The 19,955-nt window shown below is 37.9% G+C and overlaps 1 protein-coding gene across 3 annotated transcripts in view; it reads left to right on the top strand.

Annotated features, from left to right (window-relative positions):
• The window catches only part of LOC110383157 (juvenile hormone esterase), a 34,962-nt gene that overhangs the window by 7,059 nt on the left and 7,948 nt on the right, over positions 1–19,955 (top strand). The window contains exon 2 of one of the 3 annotated variants that reach the window (XM_049851273.2): positions 17,482–17,533. The exons of 1 other annotated variant lie outside the window; for it this stretch is intronic. In XM_049851273.2, the coding sequence (XP_049707230.2) occupies positions 17,490–17,533 (44 nt within the window). In that variant the 5' untranslated portion in view covers positions 17,482–17,489. Of the gene's footprint in view, positions 1–17,481; positions 17,534–18,993; positions 19,489–19,955 lie in introns of those variants that run through there. One more of the 3 variants, XM_021343901.3, reaches the window with a different exon arrangement.

Genomic DNA, 19,955 nt, shown 5'->3' on the forward strand with positions numbered 1-19,955 from the left:
TAATACACTTCAGTGCTTCACATACATACTTATATACGCTTTATATGTGTTTGTTCACCCATATACTTCCAGACTAGTGAACTAAGATTCTATAAGTAAGAGTAGGAAGGAAAATAATTCTGTGGTTTCGTATTTCTATCGGCAATAATCACAAGCTTTAAGGTTGGTCACTATCAAATCTCTCCATGGCTTTAAGGTTGGCTGTAAGAGGACCCAATTCTGGGTTAAGCTTGCCATTGTACATAAACTGTCTTTATTATTTTTATGTCTATTGTTAAGTGTGCAATAAAGAATAAGAAGAATAAGAAGCTTTAACAAGACTGATCATTTTATATAGATGAACTGAACTTGGTACCTACTTAAGTTTTGTCACCCTCCTAGATGTTTCCCATGGTTTCTTCCTTGTAAGGCGCTGGTACTCAGCTGCATCCGGTTAGACTGGAAGCCGACCCCAACATAGTTGGGAAGAAGGCTCGGAGGATGAGGATGTGTGTCGTCCGCATCCTCCCGCGTCCCACTTCTTACAGTTCTCGCACACCTGGATAAATAGTAACCTAGATCCTTCTTCGATGAATGGTTATTTAACGACGAAATAATTCAAATTGGACCTAATAGTTTCTCAGATTCTCACTTCAATGCCTCTTCAGCTTCACAGTATCGTCATCCTCCGAGCCTTTTTCCCCAACTATGTTGGGGTCGGCTTCTAGTCTAACGGGATGTAGCTGAGTACCAGTATTGATTTTGTACTTGTTTGCCAGCGAACTATACATAAAAAATGCATCTATTAGGATATCTTTCTATGGTTTGTGGGTGTGTATCTTGGATAACTAGATCAATACATACATTATAACCAATTTCTGGTCCACATAAATATATTTGTCCACGATCAGTCCTCCTGTATCGATCTGTATCACAAAAACAGGTCAAGTGCGAGTATTTCTTTCGCGCCGAGGGTTCCGAACAAAGAGCACTTAGAGCACAAAGTATATCTTGTAAAAAAAGATAAAAAATCTGTACTGAAGTGATTATAAGGGCTCCGTTTTGCTTTAGATATACGAAAATAAAAAGACAAAAAGTTACCCTTCCCATGAGATGACAATAACGATTTTACAAAAAAAAAAAATTTGAAAGAGATACATGCAAGTCCCATAGCTCCCCGTTCTGTAGACAGGTTGGAAACATACAAAAATCGTTTATTGGAGAAAATCTGCACTTTTTCGAACGCCATAAAAATAGACTTAGCGACCAATATAAAGCCGAAAAATCGCGCTTTGGTCCTTGCTTGGCAGAAGAAGTGACACAACATTCTCCTCAGCAACACATTCCCATTTTCACATCGTCAAACTAATATGCTTTAAACTTGAAACATTGACTTCCAATTATTATGCACGGTTCACAGTTAGTCATCGGCTACCTGTGACCTTCACCGGGTCGTCTGCTTATTTAACGGAAACGTCAGTAACCGTAGTAGTAGTATGTATGAGTCATATACAATGTATATGTGTGAGTGAGACTGCATCTAAAATGCTCTACTGTTCTAAATCTATACGATGGATGGATTTTAAAGTCGATATGGCTAGAAAGATGGCTTGTGAGATGACGGCAGATAAGAGAGTATGAGAAGAAGAAAACATGCTGCACAGACACCAAATCAAATTGGGATAAGGATAGGAGGATGATGATGACTGAAAGTAGGATTAGACATTCACATGATATGTGGTTCATATCCTCCTAAAAAGACTGAACCTGAAAGAACTAAGAATAATCTAATCTATTGTAGTTAATTTATTCTATTCTATACATCATGTACAAGTGAGAAGTGACTGCTCGGGTTACAAATACGATGATTCATATCGTTACTTGCTATATAAACAAAATGCTATTATATTTCGACAGTTAATTGGATTTTTTTACAATGCATTCCAACCGGGGTCCAACCGCTATATCGCTTACTGTATCAACGGCATCAATGGTGTACTTCGCGAAACAATTATAGACTGCATACGCAAGAGAGTATGTATGTTTCATAAGTTTTAAAGATGTTTGTTGACTCTTACACTCAAAAATTACTGAACTCATTTGAAAGCTAATAACTGACATAAACGAACGGCAATCAATTCTTTTAGTTTGCAAATTACTTTGAGTGGAAAAGTCTGATCTTCCTAACAATGTCATTACAAATATCATAGTGCATTTTGCTGTTGTTGAGAATCTATTAGAACCATAAAATGTGCAGAAAATGACTCACAAGAATAAAGTTTAAGTTAACCAATAGTAGGGTTTTGAATCATAACCAGTATTGACTCATGTCTTTATCTATTCATCGATTTGTGTGATTCCGGAGAGATGGTGACTGTATCGTACTATTTGTGATAAAAATATTACACACCCAGGCCTTTTTTTTTGTCGCTGGGTAAAAAATGCTATTACGCATGCCCTTCCCGTCGGGGGACGGGAGAGGGGTATGTGGGACTCCCCGGTAACGACGTTCCCGGTATACCCACTAAAAAGGCCCAGCGGCACTCCGACCTCGCCTGAGTGGAGGGGGTCTGGGAATCTATGGCATCCAGTCCCCCACCGGCGATTGCCCGCCTTACAGCAGGCCCCTCTTTCCTCCCCCTAGTGGGGAGGGGTCCCTATGATGGCCGGAGCACAAGGGGCGATCCTTGTAATGCAGGCGGTGGCACCCCCGCGCCTGTCGCCCGCTGATCACCCCCCGGGGCGGATGGGGACGGACGTTGTGTTCGCCGTCTTCCACCCCTTCTTCGTCTGCGGAGCGGTGCTGCGAAAGGGTCGTTCTCCCGCAAGCGCTCTGCCGCCTCCTTCTGTGACATCACGTCCTCACAGAAGGAGGCTAACACACCCAGGCCTGGGTAGTGAATAGTATTTTAGGTATTTGAGCTACAAATGTTTTATCTCACGAAAGCGGTTAAGCAATACTTGTATGTGTAAATGTAGATGCAGCTTGTTAGAGCACTCCTGATGAGATACAAATATTGGATTTAACTTTTTGAACATGTTATATTTTTCCTTTCTAACTTTTTACCACCAACTTCTTTTTACCGAAAGCAAGGAGGCTCTCTCGCTTTTTAATTTGCTTTCAGCATTTCTTCCTTTCGCGTACCAGGCATTTTATTATTTCTCTTGCTTTGAGCATTCAGCGTTTCTTACTCCTCGTTTCTGGCATTTATTTCTGCCAATGATTTTTACCAGACCACCCAAAACCCCAGAAAACCCAAACAAATCCAACATACAAAACACAGCTTGAAACATACAAACAATGATAAAGAGATCCTTTTGCAAAACAATCGAAGGAAGAATCGATGGACGATTGTATGATAAATAGTGACGTTACTCTATACATAGGGATGACTATAAAGTTTTAGGTACTTCGTTATGGGCCTTGGTCAGAAATGGCCACGGTTTTGCAGTAACCAGTCCATTTATCATCATCATCTTCTTAAACAAAGAATATCCAGTGCTAAACATGGTCTCGCCATTTTCATTTCCCAATAGCCCGGGTATAGTTATCGGCACGAATCTTGAGCTCTGACCTACATCTGCGTAGAAGTGATTTATTAGCAAAGAACCAATCCCGAGTGACGGCTATGACGCGATGCACTGCGGACCAATCACCGCTTTAGCCCGCCCCGCGCCTCGCTTCATACCACAAAAGGGACCCAATAAATTTCTTCTGCGCAGGTGAAGGTCAGAGCTCAAGATTCGTGCCGATAACTATAACTGTGTTGAGGAGGTTAGATAGGCAGTCGCTCCTTATCAAACACTGGTTCAACTCCTTGAAACACTCAGCTTCATCCCGTTAGTCTAGAAACCGACCCCGACCTAGTTGTATAGTCTAGGCAGGTGATGAGCCTCCGTCCAGGGCTTACCAGGTTTTGCACTAATATAAATTAGTAGCTGTTTTCCCGTGGTTTTAAGGGGAGCTTCTGCCCGTACCGGAATAAAATATAGTCTACGTTACTCCGGTAATAGTGTAGCTTCGCAACAGCGAAAGAATTTCTCAAATCGGTTCAGTAGTTTCTTCTCTCAGGTGTTTTTACTCATAAACAAACAGTTGACCAAAAATATGTCCTGTATTGCTGTAAACAGCATGAAAATCCGTTCATTAGTTTTTTATTTAATCACGTACAATGATTGACGGAAAATCCTTTGACCTCGCTAGTTTTGTGGTCGTAACTAGACTCGAATGGGGTATTTATTATTGGGGATTAGTATCTAAACATGTTGAAGTCAGTTGGCTTTAAAAGAACATGCTAAGCAGTTTGGGGAAGTTGACTGTCTGGCGGAAACTGGTTTCCAAGAGGTAGTTTTCCCATTCTTAGGTTCCATGACCATCATGAAAATGAGCGTTTTCTCTGCCTAACATATACATACATGATCTTTTAGTACACAACATCCATTTTCCACGTCCTATTGTGTTTACATATTTCTATAATTAAATTATGGCCTGTCTATAATAAAGAGGATAACGTGGACCTATTGTTGTTATCCTGGTAATATTTTCCCTGTATGTGATATAAATAGATATACATACATATGTAACTGTAGCTATTGAGGTGACACGACGAGATACAGTAAATTCAGATATAAAATGGTTTTTTGATATTTTACCTATGTCAACATCAGATATGCGGAGTGATCCTATAGTTCACTCTAATAATATGTCTGGAAGTATTATTCTTTCAAATCATAGTGCATAAGCATTTGAGCAAACACAGGTGCACTCACTATTCCCTCACTCTCGTATCGCGATGGGACGGCAATCTGTCACGACTGGAGAGAGATCAGGTGCAGCCCGACATTAACGTGCTCTCCGATGCACGGGTGTATCAAACACCAACTTCCAAACTACTGGCTGCTTTGTAAAAGTTTCTAAAACCTACAAGGCGATTTCGGTCCACCCCAGGAATAGAACTCAAGACCTCGCTTGCGTCCAAAAGACCGACGAGGCAGCAACTGTAAGAAGACACCAGTTTATAAGACGACTCAGGACTAAAACAAAGAAGTTTTCATAAAATGTCCATAACACTCGGCCGTCTTATTGTACTTGATTTGTTGACACGATAAAGCGGTCAGTGCATTGTAATAAATTCTATCAGAAACGTTAAATATAAACATTATTATACAGGCTGGTTTAATTTGCATTGAGATGAGTTGGGATTTAATTTAAAACTTTTCTTTTTCATCATCATTATTTTAGGCAACGCAGGCTTTCCCCTGGTCCTCAAAAAAAAATTAACTAGTTTCATCATCATCTCAGCCATAGGACGTCCACTGCTAAACATAGGCCTCCCCCTTAGATCTCCACAGATACCTGTTGGAGGCGACCTGCATCCAGTGTCTTACGGCGACCTTTATATGGTCGTCTGTCCACCTTGTTGGTGTTAACTAGTTTACTTTTGCTTTACTACCGAACTAGCTGTTTCCCGTTCATCTACGTATACCTATTACTGTCTCCGTATTTCCACTATCTCTATATCAATTTAAATCGCCATTAATGTATTTACGTTTTCCATGAAAGCTTAACACATAAACAAACTTTAACCAACTCACTTATGTAATTCTTGTATAAGTTTATTGTAATATTCATAACTGTACCTATTATAAAACCATTTTACCATATGAAATGGGGTAATTTTTACCGCCTCTCGCGTTATGCAGTTTTATGATCCAAATGGGTCTAGGTTTTGGCAGCCTTCCCTAAAATCGATAGTTGAACACTTAACACTTCCCGTTCAAGATATCCCTCTTAAAACGCTTTGTGCGGCCAATGCATTTTATAAACGGTTAAAAATGTTGAGTATGCTTTCATAAACGATATTGTAAGTTATCTTAGATCTTTGCTGCCAGAATTAGACCTGTTGTCTTCAAAAGCAAGTTTAAACACTTGTTCTAGTTGTAATTTTCTGATATTCGCCAATCTCAAAAACACTGGATCCATCAATCCCTAAGTTCACTTAGAACATAAACTATATTCTCTCTCTTTTCAGCTATTTATCCCACATGGTGGTTGGGTCAGCTTTTCTAATTTGTCTTCTCCACTTCGCTCTATCTGCGACATCGTTCTCGGACACCTGGCGCTCCTTCATATCTTTCGAAACCACGTCCAGCCATCTATATTATAATCTATATCTATAAGAACATAAACTATATTATTTCTTTTAAAAAACTTATCATCTCCTTTTCCCAACTATGTAGATGTCGGCTTCCAATCTAACAGAATACAGCTGACCTCCTGAACCCAATTTCCTGGGTAACCCGATATCCATAAAAAGACACCCTGTAATATAATTTACTACTGAACGTCAGAAAACAATTAAATGCGCCGATAATGAGAAATGCTTGAGCACATTCACACTGCGCCTAAGTAGTGTAAATTAGCAAAAGTTAATTAGGCATTGCAAATGACTTAAGCGTTTTGCATTTGAAACCTATTGCGGTCCTTGTCGAACTTGTAGAGATGTCAATGTCCTCTAAGTACTTACGTTCATAAGTTAAAACATATTATAAACTATCTCAGTAAGTTGCTATACTTTTTTAGATTCAATTTAAGCCATAGATATGATCCGTTGTGTATTCAATATAACCACCTAAGAAAACACTAGTTTATAAAACAATATTTACAACTAAGACTCGTTCCATGTATAACATTTTGTTTGGAGAAATACCTTATCTTAGCCTTATTTATTTCTATGTATTTCAGTTGCATTTTTGTATGTACCTTTATATTCGTCAAGTAGTTTCCAATGAAAAATAAATTAAATACGCTATTCTGCTCGTACGACACTTCATACCTGTTAATCCAAATTAAATTCAAGTCCATAGCTGTAAAATACCAAAGCACCATCAATTCTGGTTTGACCTGATCCCTTTGAAGAATGGAAACTGGTCTCAGCACCCACAAGTCATCGGTTATTTATATACTTTTACCGGTAGCCTGGCCTTGAAGCCAGTCTAGTCTTTAGCGGTTGTAGACTTGTTTATTGGCACTAGGTCATATTTGTCTACGGTTTGTCTAGCCAGGTCTGAACAGTCATGTTTCATGTTGCTTGGCAGCGAAAATACCTTTACTTTTTCTTTTTTTCTTCCATTGTCCCCGTATCATTCCACGATTTTTTATTTCATCCACTCCTGAAAATCGAAATTGATTAAAAAGACATTCGGCGTTCGAGTAAATTGAAGTTAAGGAAAGGATAAAGCTAAATACACAGTCCGAGGGGATCCACATAGATTTCCATAACACTACCCCAGTTGATGCGTTAGAGAGTACAAACTACTGGAACACTCATCATGAACTTTGGTTGCAGGAGTTCAAAGCGGCCAGGCTGAAAATGAACAATCCATATGATTTTACAGTCGGAACTAATCATTCAGTTGATGTAACACACATTAATCACCCGCATAGTTTTTACGTACGGACAGTTGAAGTTAGAGACATAATGGATAAGATTGAAAAGCCAGATCCTCAACAAATATCTGCTGACAGAATAAACCTGGGCCAGCGGGTAGTGTACAAGTCAAATGTACTTGACAAATATGTTCGTGGCAACATATGCTCGATTCAAATCAATGAAGAGATAACTTGCGATGTTTTCGCAATCGATTATGGATTCTTCGACAAGTCAGTCTTGCTAAAAAACATACATGATCCAGACAAAAATTCCGAGCCAGAAAATCAAATTCCAGGATTAGCCATCCACTGTCAACTAAATTTATGTGACCCCAAAACTGAAGAGTTTCCTAAAGAGGTGATTGATGCCATGAAATTCTTTGTAGGGCAACCAAGGGATGGGAAACACTCGGCCAGTATCATTGTACACGCAACAACGAACGAAAAATTGACAGTTGAGCTAACGACTGTGGATTCCCCTCGAGACATCGCAACTATGTTAGTATTACTCGACTACACTACATTATTAAAAGTTCTCCCTTCAGTGAGTAGATTCAGCAATACCGCTGACGTAGCGGGACCTGCTCATCTTACACACATCATTAAATACAAGCACAGGACATTAAATGTAGGAGATGTTTTACACGTCAGGGTCCAGAGTGGAACATCGTTATCTGGGTTTTACGTTGCCGAAATGCAGGAGTTCAAACAAATGATTTCTGATGCATCAAATTTTGCCCAGCACTGTAAAGGAAGAACAATGAGTGATGAAGATATAGTACCTGGTAGGCCTTGCGCTGTAAGAGTACAGGATCCTGATACATATGAACGAGCTATTATAAGACAGGTTAAAGAAAGTGATAGGAAGGCACTTGTGCAACTTGTAGACTCTGGGAAGGAATTCAAGAGTCATTTCTCATGGATCAGATCCGTGGTTTCAGAAATTTACCTGGACAGACCAATCCTTGCTATCTATTGTACCACAGATGAAGACCAAGTTTGGCCAACTAGTTTGCCCAGGTTTTTATTCCCAGGGTATGATTTAGTTATAAAAATAATGGCTTTAGGTAATGGCTTTGAAGTGCCACATAGGGTTAACATTTATCCAACGAAAAAGTAAAGTTTGATTGTTTTAAGTTTTCTTGCCATTAATCATAACATTATAAATCTCATTTTTAACTATAGAATGAATTAATAAACAATTGAAATGATTTTGCTCAGACATTTTATTTGACATATAAATATATGTTTATATATGACTAGCTTCTGCCCGCGACTTCGTACGCGGATCCTGTCCCTTATGCCAGCGACTACGAGGTCAGCAAAATCAAAGATCTGAATAGTCTGATATTGAATTTTAAGGGACCGAAGAGAAACGTTCTATATACTTAATTTTTGTACTTTAACAGCAAAAGCACAGCAGATTAAACAAAACGCTGAGAACTGAACCGCAATAGACGTGACCATAGGGATAAAAGTAGTGATTCTAATTAGTCCGCATTTGTGTGTGGCAAAAATATTACACAAGTATTATTACGTAAAAAAACATTAAATAGATGACAAAGTCGTGGTGACTTAGTGGAAGTCGTGGTGGTTTAGTGGGTAGAGAACCAATCTCTCAAGTATGAGCTGAAGGGTGAGGATACCTCGGTGGACTTTAAACGCAGATTACGCGCTCCCTGTGCTTACCATGAGGCACCTACCCTCCGAGCAGGGCTACTAATCCTGCTCTAGCGACTCCACTCTGGACGGCCAAGCCAAACCAGAGGCGTGAGACCTACCCCCGTCATGGTTCTAGCTGGGCTCCTGGAGTTCCACATCAGGTGTAGGTGTGGTTCAATTTTTATAAGTCAACAGAGAGTGCTTATCAGATTGAACAACTTTTTATAAAACGTCATACCTCTATATGCTATAGTCTAGCTGGGCCCCTGGAGTTCCACATCAGGTGTTTTAGATCTTCAATTTGTGTAAGTCAATAGAAAGTGCTTATCAAATTGAACAACTTTTGCTAAAACGTCATACCTGTATATGGTATAGAGAAGCTGGGCTCTTGGGGTTCCACATCAGGTGTTCCAGATCTTAAAATTTATTATCTCCGCTGAAAATGCTCATCACATGAAACAATTTTTGCCATGGCACCATTTTTGTATCTCTTATAGTTTTTTTGGTCTGTTAGAGTTCTGCATCAGGTCTTCAAGTTTCGAAGATAAATTATAGCCTATATGTTGACCAGGCTTAATACTGATACAACAAAGAAAAAATCATTGAAATCCGTTCAGTAGTTCGGAAGATTAGCGTGTACAAATCTAAGAAGATGTATACAAACTTTCATCCCCTATTTTATCCCCTTAGGGATGGAATTTATCAAAATACTTTCTTAAGAGTTGCCTACGCCATAGTAGCTTTATGCATGCAAAGTCTCAGTCCGATCGGTTTAAAATTTACAAAGTTTCATACAAACTTTCATCCCCTATTTTATCCCCTTGGGGGTAGAATTGATCAAAATCCTTTCTTAGCGGATGCCTACGTCATAACATCTACCTGCATGCCAAATTTCAGCCCGATCCGTCCAGTGGTTTCAGCTGTGCGTTGATAGATCACTATGTCAGTCAGTCAGTCAGTCACCTTTGAGTTTTATATATTTAGATACGGTTAGAGAGAATGTTACCGATGAGATGACAGCAAATAGAACAAATAGACCCCAAATGAAACTAGGTTTAGGGCAGGACGATGATAGGTATATTCTAGTCCCAGAAAATGACAAGAACAGACGAACAGACAAACAGAAAAAAAATATTATATTAGTATATTTAGTATAGATTCCACATTTGACCATAGTGAAAAAAAAACATTTGACTTAACTGCAGTTAATAAACAATTTAATAAATGCTTAATTTGACACCAATGCAGACGGCCTTCATCAAATGTTTGTGTTTTTTAAATTAACGACTTTATTATTGACACCTTGACTTCTTACACGCGAACACAATAGAAATTAGGTATTCTAAAAAACGTCTGAACAGTAATTATTATTATTGTATAGATAGCTAAACTTCTCTGTCTACAAGTGAACAACTTTGAATACCCGGATAAACATTATGGCTTCCGCCCGCGGCTTCGCTCGCGTAGAGTCGGTTATATCGCGTTTCCAAGAGAACTCTTCAAAAGTCCGGGATAAAAACTATCCTTTGTTCTTTCTCAAGGTCAACTCTATCTCTGTACCAAATTGTATTAAAATCAGTTCAATGGTTTACGCGTGAAAGCGTAACAGACAGACAGACAGAGTTACATTCGCATTTATCATATTAGTAGGGATGTTACTTGCGAATAGTGTAGCCCTCAAGCAAAAAAACTTAGCTATATAAGTAAATTTTTGATGATCCCGCTCGCCTCATTCATAACCAAACCCCCGAAAATTGCCATCCATTTAAACCAGTCTCGTGCCTAAAGGCAGAATATTACCCCAAAGATCCAGTAAAGGCGCCCATACACAGATCTTACACACAGCCAGACAGCTATGGAATGCTAATGATTCATTTAATTTTGCATTCTACGCCTGTCAACGACATTTTGTTAGCTTTGCGTCCTGTGAGTCATGACTCATGTCTATAAAGTATGGGAATTCTTTCATTGTGCTTTAAGATAATGGTGGCTATAATCCATAAAGTAAATAACCACTAGAGAGCGCACTCGCCAATTTCTTCTAAGAACACGACTCACCGCTGCGGGCAGGGGGGGGCGACATAATCCGCGGCTACTATTGGTCAGTTCACGGTCGCTACTAAAGGATCGTACTGATCGTAGCCTTATAGTACGCGCAAAATCACTAACTTTTGGTGAGCGTCGGGGCACTGTATGCGCAGTCAAGTGGTTTTATAGTCTTTGCTATAATCACTACTAATATTATAAATGCGAAAGTAACTCTGTCTGTCTGTCTGTATGTTACGCTTTCACGTCTAAACTACTGAACTGATTTTAATAAAATTTGGTACAGAGATAGAGTTGACCTTGAGAAAGAACATAGGTTAGTTTTTATCCCGGACTTTTGAAGAATTCATTTGGAAACGCGATATTACCGAACTCAAAGCTAGTTCGGCGGAAGCTAGTTTCTAATGTAAAGTGACAGTCTCAATACCTATACTCCTGTTAATGTTGTAAATGTGAAAGTTTGTTCCTCTTTCACTCAAAAGCTTTGATGATATGAAATCGTAAAAATCGTGTAAAATGTAGGACTGAGTTGTCAGACTTTCTGGCTTCTGACTACTCATAACGACTGCCAAAGATGTTCAAATCACATCAATTTATCGTGCCTTCCGAAACATATAAGAATTCGTCGACAAGGTGGTCACCCATCCACGGGCAGACCACGCCAAGCGTTGCTTAACCTTCAATTCTCATGGTTTTAACTTAGACACGAGTTCTTCCACTATCTTAACTATACCATTTATCCAATTATTTATCTAAAGCTGAACATAATAAAAAGCGGTTTCTTTAAACATGAATGGCTATAGTGAGTATTTTCTCATCGTCTGCATACCAAACGACTGAGCTCAAGAAAGTAAAATACATATTAACATGACTTTTACTTAGAAAGGTACTTCCATGATGTTTTGCCGTGACTCTGCTTGATCAAGTGATGTCATTTTGTTGAGGAAAAGCATTTGGGATGCGCATAATTTTGATTCAATTGATTTTGATACACACATCATTATTAAACAAAATCCTTCACTATTGTCTGTCCGCAACAAACTCAAAAACTACTCAAAGGATTGTCATGCAATTTCAAAATTGATAGGTAGTAGGAGTCCTGAAGGAGATTAACCTATATATCTCAGCCAAACTAATGCCCTTACTTATGAAACAATATTACTCTATCTCTGTTACTTTTAAGAGAAAAAGACTGAACTGATTGTCATTAATCTTAGCAAGGAGGCAGATTAGAACCTGGGGAAGGACCCGGTGCACTTTTTACAGTCGGTAAATTAAATTCTCTATTCATCTATAAATTCTGACTAAATTAATATGAATGGGAGACATAGCAAGGGTCCGGGTCTGTGGGATTGTTCGCGCGACTTACCGTAGCCCTAGTCCATAAAGGTCAGTAAGTGTCTGACACTCCCTCACGCTGCACGCACAGCGGGAGGGGTCATTTGAAGATTTCGCATAAAAAAGTACGAGTATGTAACAGCTAGTATAAAAATAATTATAAATTCACACAGTTTCACGTAAACAGCTGTTTTCATCTGTCACCTTAGAGAAACTTTTAAGCGTGAAAGTGTATTTCTTGTAAAGAATATTTATATTGAAAGTTTCCAGTATCTAGACAACGTAACAGACAGACAGATCGTTAAAACTTTATGTTATTATAATTAATTCACATTTTTATATACAATGTATGTATTGATGTGGATGCGTTGTTCCGAACGGTGTTATTATTAGGGATGTCTCGATTCTTAAATGACGAAATATTTTTTTCTTACCTTTTACTGAGTTCCAATGGGACACTGGCAGAAGATGTTGGAAAAATATTATGGATATCATGCCTATAACTATCTTTAGGTCAACAATTTGAGGTTTGACATGTCAAAAACAAGAATTAACGAATTGATTCCAAGGGTATTTCACTAATAGATCGATTCACTCCTTGTTCCAAAGGTTCATGTCGATAACCAATTTGATCTAAACTAATATTAGGACAATAAGAGGACACATTTTTAGTTTGTTTGTTTTGTAACCTAAAAGCTTCGAAGCCATTGAACCAATAAAAAAAAATCTTTCACTGTTAGAAACTAGACTATCTCTGATTTTATCTCCCCGAAACTACAAAAAAACAGCAACTTTTTTTTATTAAAAACAGAATTGTTACCGAATTGTTACCAAGACAACTGACAACCCTATAAATTAATACCTATGTCTCCAAGTTTGGTTCACACTTGTCGCGAAACTTTCACTTTAAGAGCTTTATACATACATATAAATATATTGCAAGGTCATATGCAATGTTGTGCAGTGAAAAAGTAAAAGTACCTACGTCGTCGCTTATGTAAACATACAGGATCTGATGGCCGGTTCGTGTATTAATTTATTTGAAGCAGCATTTTTATTTAACCGGTTTAAAAAGAATTCTGGTAAGAGAATGGTTTTCGATAAAATTGTTTTCTAGCGATGGTACCCTCTTAACGGACTTCCCAAAAAGGAGGAGGTTCTTAATGTGGATGTTTGTATTTTTTTAGAAGATACTCTATATGCAATCTGGATGAGAATCATCCTTACCAAATATGATCTAACTAGCTGACTCGGCAGTCGGATAAAAATAGCCTATTTAGTATTTTGTGTCCTTTCTTAAGCTCTGGCTAGACTACCTGTATACCAAATTTCATTTAAATCGGTTCAGTAGTTTTTGCGTGAAAGCCCGATAGACAGATAGTTAATTTTGCATATCAAGCCAGTTTTTAAATGACGTCATAATAGACGAAAATATGATGATGATGATGATGATGACAAATATACCCAAAGTTGTGAACTAAATAAAAAAAGTGACGATAGTATCTAAATTCCTTTCCTTCATGAAATGATAAGAAGTCAACATACTCTAGTTATCGTTCATATTCAAATAAGATTAGATATTATCGATCTCAGAGATCGTAACTTATTATAGCAAAACAGCGATTTCACCTGCTTCTTGAGGGAAATACTTCCCGCATCTGGGTAAAAAGTATACAATATGTTATTCAGAGGGCACGTTAAACTGTAGGTCCCGGTTGTCACTGAACATCTTTGGCTGTCGTTACGGGTAGTCAGAAGCCAGCAAGTCTGAAAACCAGTCTTACATAGGAGTATTGGGTTGCCCGGGTAATTGGGTTGAGGAGGTTAGATAGGCAGTCGCTCCTTGTAACACACTGGTACTCAGCTGCATCTGGTTAGACTGGAAGCCGACTCCAACATAGTTGGGAAAAGGCTCGGCAGATGGATTTGTCAAATCGTAACCAGCGTCATCATCATCTCCCGAGCCTTTTCCCAACTATGTTGGGGTCGGCTTCCAGTCTAACCGGATTTAGCTGAGTACCAGTGCTTTGCAAGGACCTACAGGCTTTACAGAATTCGTAACCAGAGTCTGCAATCAATATTTGGATGGTTCTGACTTATGACGTCACCATCTTATCTTTCTGCCAACGTGAAGTGGGGCATCAAAACCTGTTGAATTCTCACGAGATGCTATATCTTTGGGCGTTATCTTTACCTTTGCTATCTTTGGTGTTTATCTTAGATATAACTGTAGTTATGTGGGATTTTTACGTTTTGTCGTTTGCTGTTTTATTTTTAACATTGAAAAGTTTTGAGTTGATGTGACTCATTTGCCATATTTTTTTGCAAGTTTGAGGAGAATTTAAGAGTTACCTTTGTCAACTATAATTAATATTATTTAGTTGTCTTCCCCCGTTTTAAGTTTTTTTTAAACAAGCGATTTAGTCCTGCCTAAACTTCTTTTAAACTTTACTTTGATTATTATTGAAGCTGTTTTGGATTTGTACCCCCTAAGAACCACCAAAACGCAGCTGCGGCATTTCAACTTACTTTTCTTACCATTGCAGTAATTAAAAATAAAAGTGAACAGTGTCACATTCTTGCACATCTCATTAGTTAGGTATAATGACTCATTTTGACACACCGCAGTTTTTAAAACTCTTCATCCAAAACATGTGATTTGATTCTTTTTTTTTTTATGTTTAATTTTTGACAGTCTGGTGGTGACTTCAAATGTGAATCATTGACTCCGAAATTAGGAGAAATATATGTTGCTTTACTTTTCTGGGATGTGTCACCCTTCTCCGAAATATATTTTCAGAAATAAATATCAGTCAATGTATTTTCTGGAATTATGTAGTCAAGTTTGTCTGCTATTTCCTGTATTTTTATTAACTTCTAAGGCATCATCCGTAAACATATTTAAATGCGAATGCATTTATATGAATGCTTTCACGCCGAAACTAGTGAATCGATTTAAATGTAATATGGTAGATAGATAGTCTGAGCTTCTAGAGCCTGAAAAATGACGTAGCCTAGCTTTTACTTTCGATTGTGAGGAGGCCTTCTCTCAGGAAGGGGACGAAAAACACTGAGAAGTTAGTGTAGAAAAAATACCTAAAAACTAATCTAGTTAAGGATAAAAATTCGACCAGTTAAGAAAACATTTACTTTGCTCTTTTACTAAGTCCTTTCCTTATTGCCCGTGACTTCAGACATCCTTGTCTCGTACCTACTTGTTTTATAAACGTTTCTGCAGTAAGTAGAGAACATTTAAATAAAAACGCAATAGTATAAGCAGATTATTAGCTTGTATAAGGTTTCTAGTTCTCAGTGGGATCTATGTATCTTCAAAGTCAAAGGTTTTCATTTTATGAAGACCAATGAAGTTGATTAATGACAGGTTTTTATTAGAGGAAAGATTACTTAGTATGTAACGACTTATTGGCTGTTATAGACCTTTGGCATGGATAAAAGAGTGACCAAAACCCTGGTAAATCGTAGGAGTCCAGATGGAACATAGATGTGTTTTAGTTAGTAAGAATTTGACACTCCTTTCCGTAATGGTTTTACGATACACCCCAACAATCTGTTATATGTAGATGTTGTATTTAAAGAAAGCAAATGAGACAAACTTATGTGTGTTTACATGCACATTACCTTTTTACGACTTGACTACCATTGAGCGCTCCAGAACTTACACATATTCATGTACCTACATTCACGCACACAAATATAAATCAACTGCTTTCCTAAGATAAAATATCTATAGTTACCAATTTTCTTTCGACTCTAACTAGTTTTCACCCAGGCGCCAAAAGTCTGACCTGCAGTTTTACATAACTCTGTTGGACGCAGTATGATGTCATCCACGTATAACGTCACTGTATGCACGTCTAGACAGCTGGACACGTTTGATATCGAAACTATTATGATTCGAATCGATTGAGTCCTTTTTTTAACGACGTCAAAAATCATCAAATGACCCCTCTCGCTGTGGGTTAGCAGCGGTGAGGAAGTTTCAGACTCTTACTGACTAAAAACCGTCGTGTTCCGTCGTAGGCCTTTTATGTACCAGGGCCGCGGTAACTCGCGCGAAAAATCCCGCAGTTCTCGTTTATTCTGTCGTGGTCTTCTCGATTATTCTGTTGACATATTATGTACACAAGGCAGAGTAGATGATGATAGAGGGTTTGCTCCTAATAACATAGATCGATCAACCTTGTTATTGGAAACGGCTATATGTAATGGAAGAATTATATATAAATCTTGGAGAATAATGTAATTTCTCATCATCCAAAAAATCATTTATAACGGCAAGGGGATATTTCTCTATCTGCCGTCATCTTACAAGTTTCTTTCCAGCCATATTTTTCACACAATCCCAATTCTTATCTGATGAAAAAGTGTCTTATATTTAACCTGGTTAGAAAACAACCTAGAGTCTAAAAAGCTGAATATTCTATTTTTACTTTCAAGGCTAGTAGGTGGATTTGCATCTTCCTCCCGATAACCTTAAAGACAAATGTTATATTATGCATATTCACTTGAATAACTATTGTTTTGCTACATCTTAGATAGGTAGCTTTTAGCGTGTTTGTGTTAGTATTAAGTAGTCTAATAATAACCCGTATAGACACAGAATGGACTGTAGAAACTGGCTTGTGACGCGGAGGAATGAGGATCATGTTGTGAGGAAGGTGATAAGCATGAATGTGGATGAATGGAGAAGAAGAGGTAGACCAAAGAATAGATTATTTATCTGAAAGATGCCGTGAATAAAAAATAAGTATATGATGAGAATGATGAGATGACAAAGAGGAATGGAAGCGTAAAACATATTGCGCCGACACAGACACTAAACGAAAGTAACAAGCAAGAAGAAGAAGAGAGCATAAAAAGGAAGATTGAGAAGTATTACTCTCTTTCTCAGTAAGGGTTTTCGCTCCATGGTCCATTCTTATTTTACCTAATAGTAACACTAACTGTAGAAATAAATGTTTAGTAGTAGAAAGTAGTTAGTAATGTTTGTCTCTTTTTTACAGCTCAAAACATGGCAATGATATCAGCCGTCAACGACTTTTTAGACGATCTGCGGTGAGTTTAGTATGTGGCTAAACTAACCATTGTGACTAAAGCTAATAACTAATTTATTGTTTAAGAGCTAATCACTAACATGATTTACACACCGCTTAATATTTGGACCGCTTTTTTATGGGCAATCATCAGATGACCCCTCCCGCTGTGGGTGCAGAGTGAGGAAGTGTCAGACTCTTACTGACTAAAACCCACCATGTTCCTTCTGGAGCCCACAGTGTACCAGGGCCGCGGTAACTCACGCGAACAATCCCGTAGCAAACATGGTTACCCTTGAATCATGTTTTCATAACAATAACTAGTACAGTACAGTATAGTACAGTATAACGAATTTCTTTTGAATTCGTCTAATCTAAAAAGGGGTAATTGTAATACTTTCAAGGTATTTTCCATTGTACTAATTGAAAATAAATAGGCAATAATAGTTGAAGGACATGGATGTGTCTGTTTATAAGATAAGGGGTCCGTAAGAAAGAGGTAATTTGATGATGTCATTATCGTTATCCTCCTGCCCTTAACCTTATTTCTTACTGGCTTCCGCCCGCGGTTTCGCCCGCGTAGAGTTCGGTTATATCGCGTTTCCAAGAGAATTCTTCAAAAGCCCGGGATAAAAACTATCATGTGTTCTTTCTCAAGGTCAACTCTACCTCTGTACCACATTTTATTATAATCAGTTCAGTGGTTTACACGTGAAAGCGTAACAGACATATAGACAGACTGATTTTCTTTCGCATTTATAATATTAGTAGGGATTGAAGGTAGCGAAGCATGTCTTTTTCTGTCATGCATCTTATGATTGTTATTCTTATTGGGGCTTGCTTTCACTGTAAATAACGTATCAATGCCAAATTAGCGTGCATAGCAATGCATACCTTTTCAGATAAGCAAGTTATGATTGTCGTATTTTTATAAACGATTGAAGTTACTGAATGTTCTTGCTCTTAATATTCATTCTATATAATATGGTTCAGTGCCATTTGCATCTTCAGAAAGTATAAAGAAAATGGGCCTTCTTCAGTACTTTATATGTATACCTTTACGTCTTTCCTTCTATGTTGGAAACACCGTATTATGGTTTAACTGAAGTGTACAGGAAAGCTATGATTCATATCAAGATGGATAACAAGCAATGTGTTAATCTTATCTTAACCAGATAGTGCTAAGAAAAATCAGTAACAACAGAAATTAGCTATTACATGGGTTTGAACCAAGTCTTATATATCTGACCTCTTCCACGAGCCAGAACCTCATATTATTTCCTATTATTCTTGCCGGTTATCAATTTCCAATCTTCTCTCCACAGCAATAGTTTACATAACGCTATTTACTAGTACACAGTAAAGTTACCCATTTATCTATTATGTAAAATCATTCACAGGAGCCTCAAAACTAATTTGCACTATCCATCACGTCACGTCTTTGATAATTGATGTTAGAACGCAGTTGTGTCGCTGGCTCTATACCAGATGCCTTTGTCTTATAACACTCAGCTTAAAAAAAAGAGAAATTTAATTGTCAATTTTGACAGGTGTTCCCGCGCAATTAGCATTTTTGCAGTTTTAAATTTGGAATTATGAAGTGATCGTTTTTTGTTTATGAATAAAATCAGTGGTCAAAAGTATAGTTTTTGAGGTGTGAGCTAAGTTTATGGCAAGAACTTTAGAAGAGTTGATAATATTAAAAAGGACAGCCTTAAGATATCTTCTGGCAAGGGAATCGAAACTTCTAGCTTTAGGCCAAAAACCGGTGAACAAAAAAATTGCAAACTTCGTTCGGAAATACGAGCATAACGATAGTTGGTCGGGCTTTTTGGATTCTTTTAGTGAAGATGTTACTAGAAATGTAAATATTTACGACTGGAGGTTGCAAGACGAAAGTACCTTTAATCTGCCTAGAAGGTACCGCCTTGATTCCATTTCTCAAGACCTTTTGAGCAGTTTCAGATCAAGATTCCGGTAAGATTTAAATATTTGGATTCTGAACGAAAGTTTAATAATATTCTCGGAAGACAATAATTATTGATAAAATACTTGACTTTGTTTTAATACTTTTGTATCTATAACTTTCATAGGCCTCGGGATAATAACAATCTCAGTAGATTGTTTAACAGAAATACATTTCCAAAGAATTTTAACATTAGCTTCATACAAATTATGTCGAATGTCAATCTCTTATTGAAAAACAACTGATGTTTCGGTCACTATAACCCGCAATTAGTGCATACTTAACAAAACTATCTTAGCCCTTGTGTCAGAGTATTCTCAAATCCGCCAAACGGCCTCTGACGTGGGTATGCAACAACGACTGCTACTGAGTAGCATTCGGGGACGCCGGCGACACGTGCCCTCCCAGGCATGGGGGTGTAACACCGACAACTTCAGTGGCTATAACATCGAAACATATATCGTATTTCAGTTAGGTT

Source organism: Helicoverpa armigera, chromosome 29, assembly GCF_030705265.1.
Source record: "Helicoverpa armigera isolate CAAS_96S chromosome 29, ASM3070526v1, whole genome shotgun sequence".
Taxonomy (NCBI): Eukaryota; Metazoa; Arthropoda; class Insecta; order Lepidoptera; family Noctuidae; genus Helicoverpa; species Helicoverpa armigera.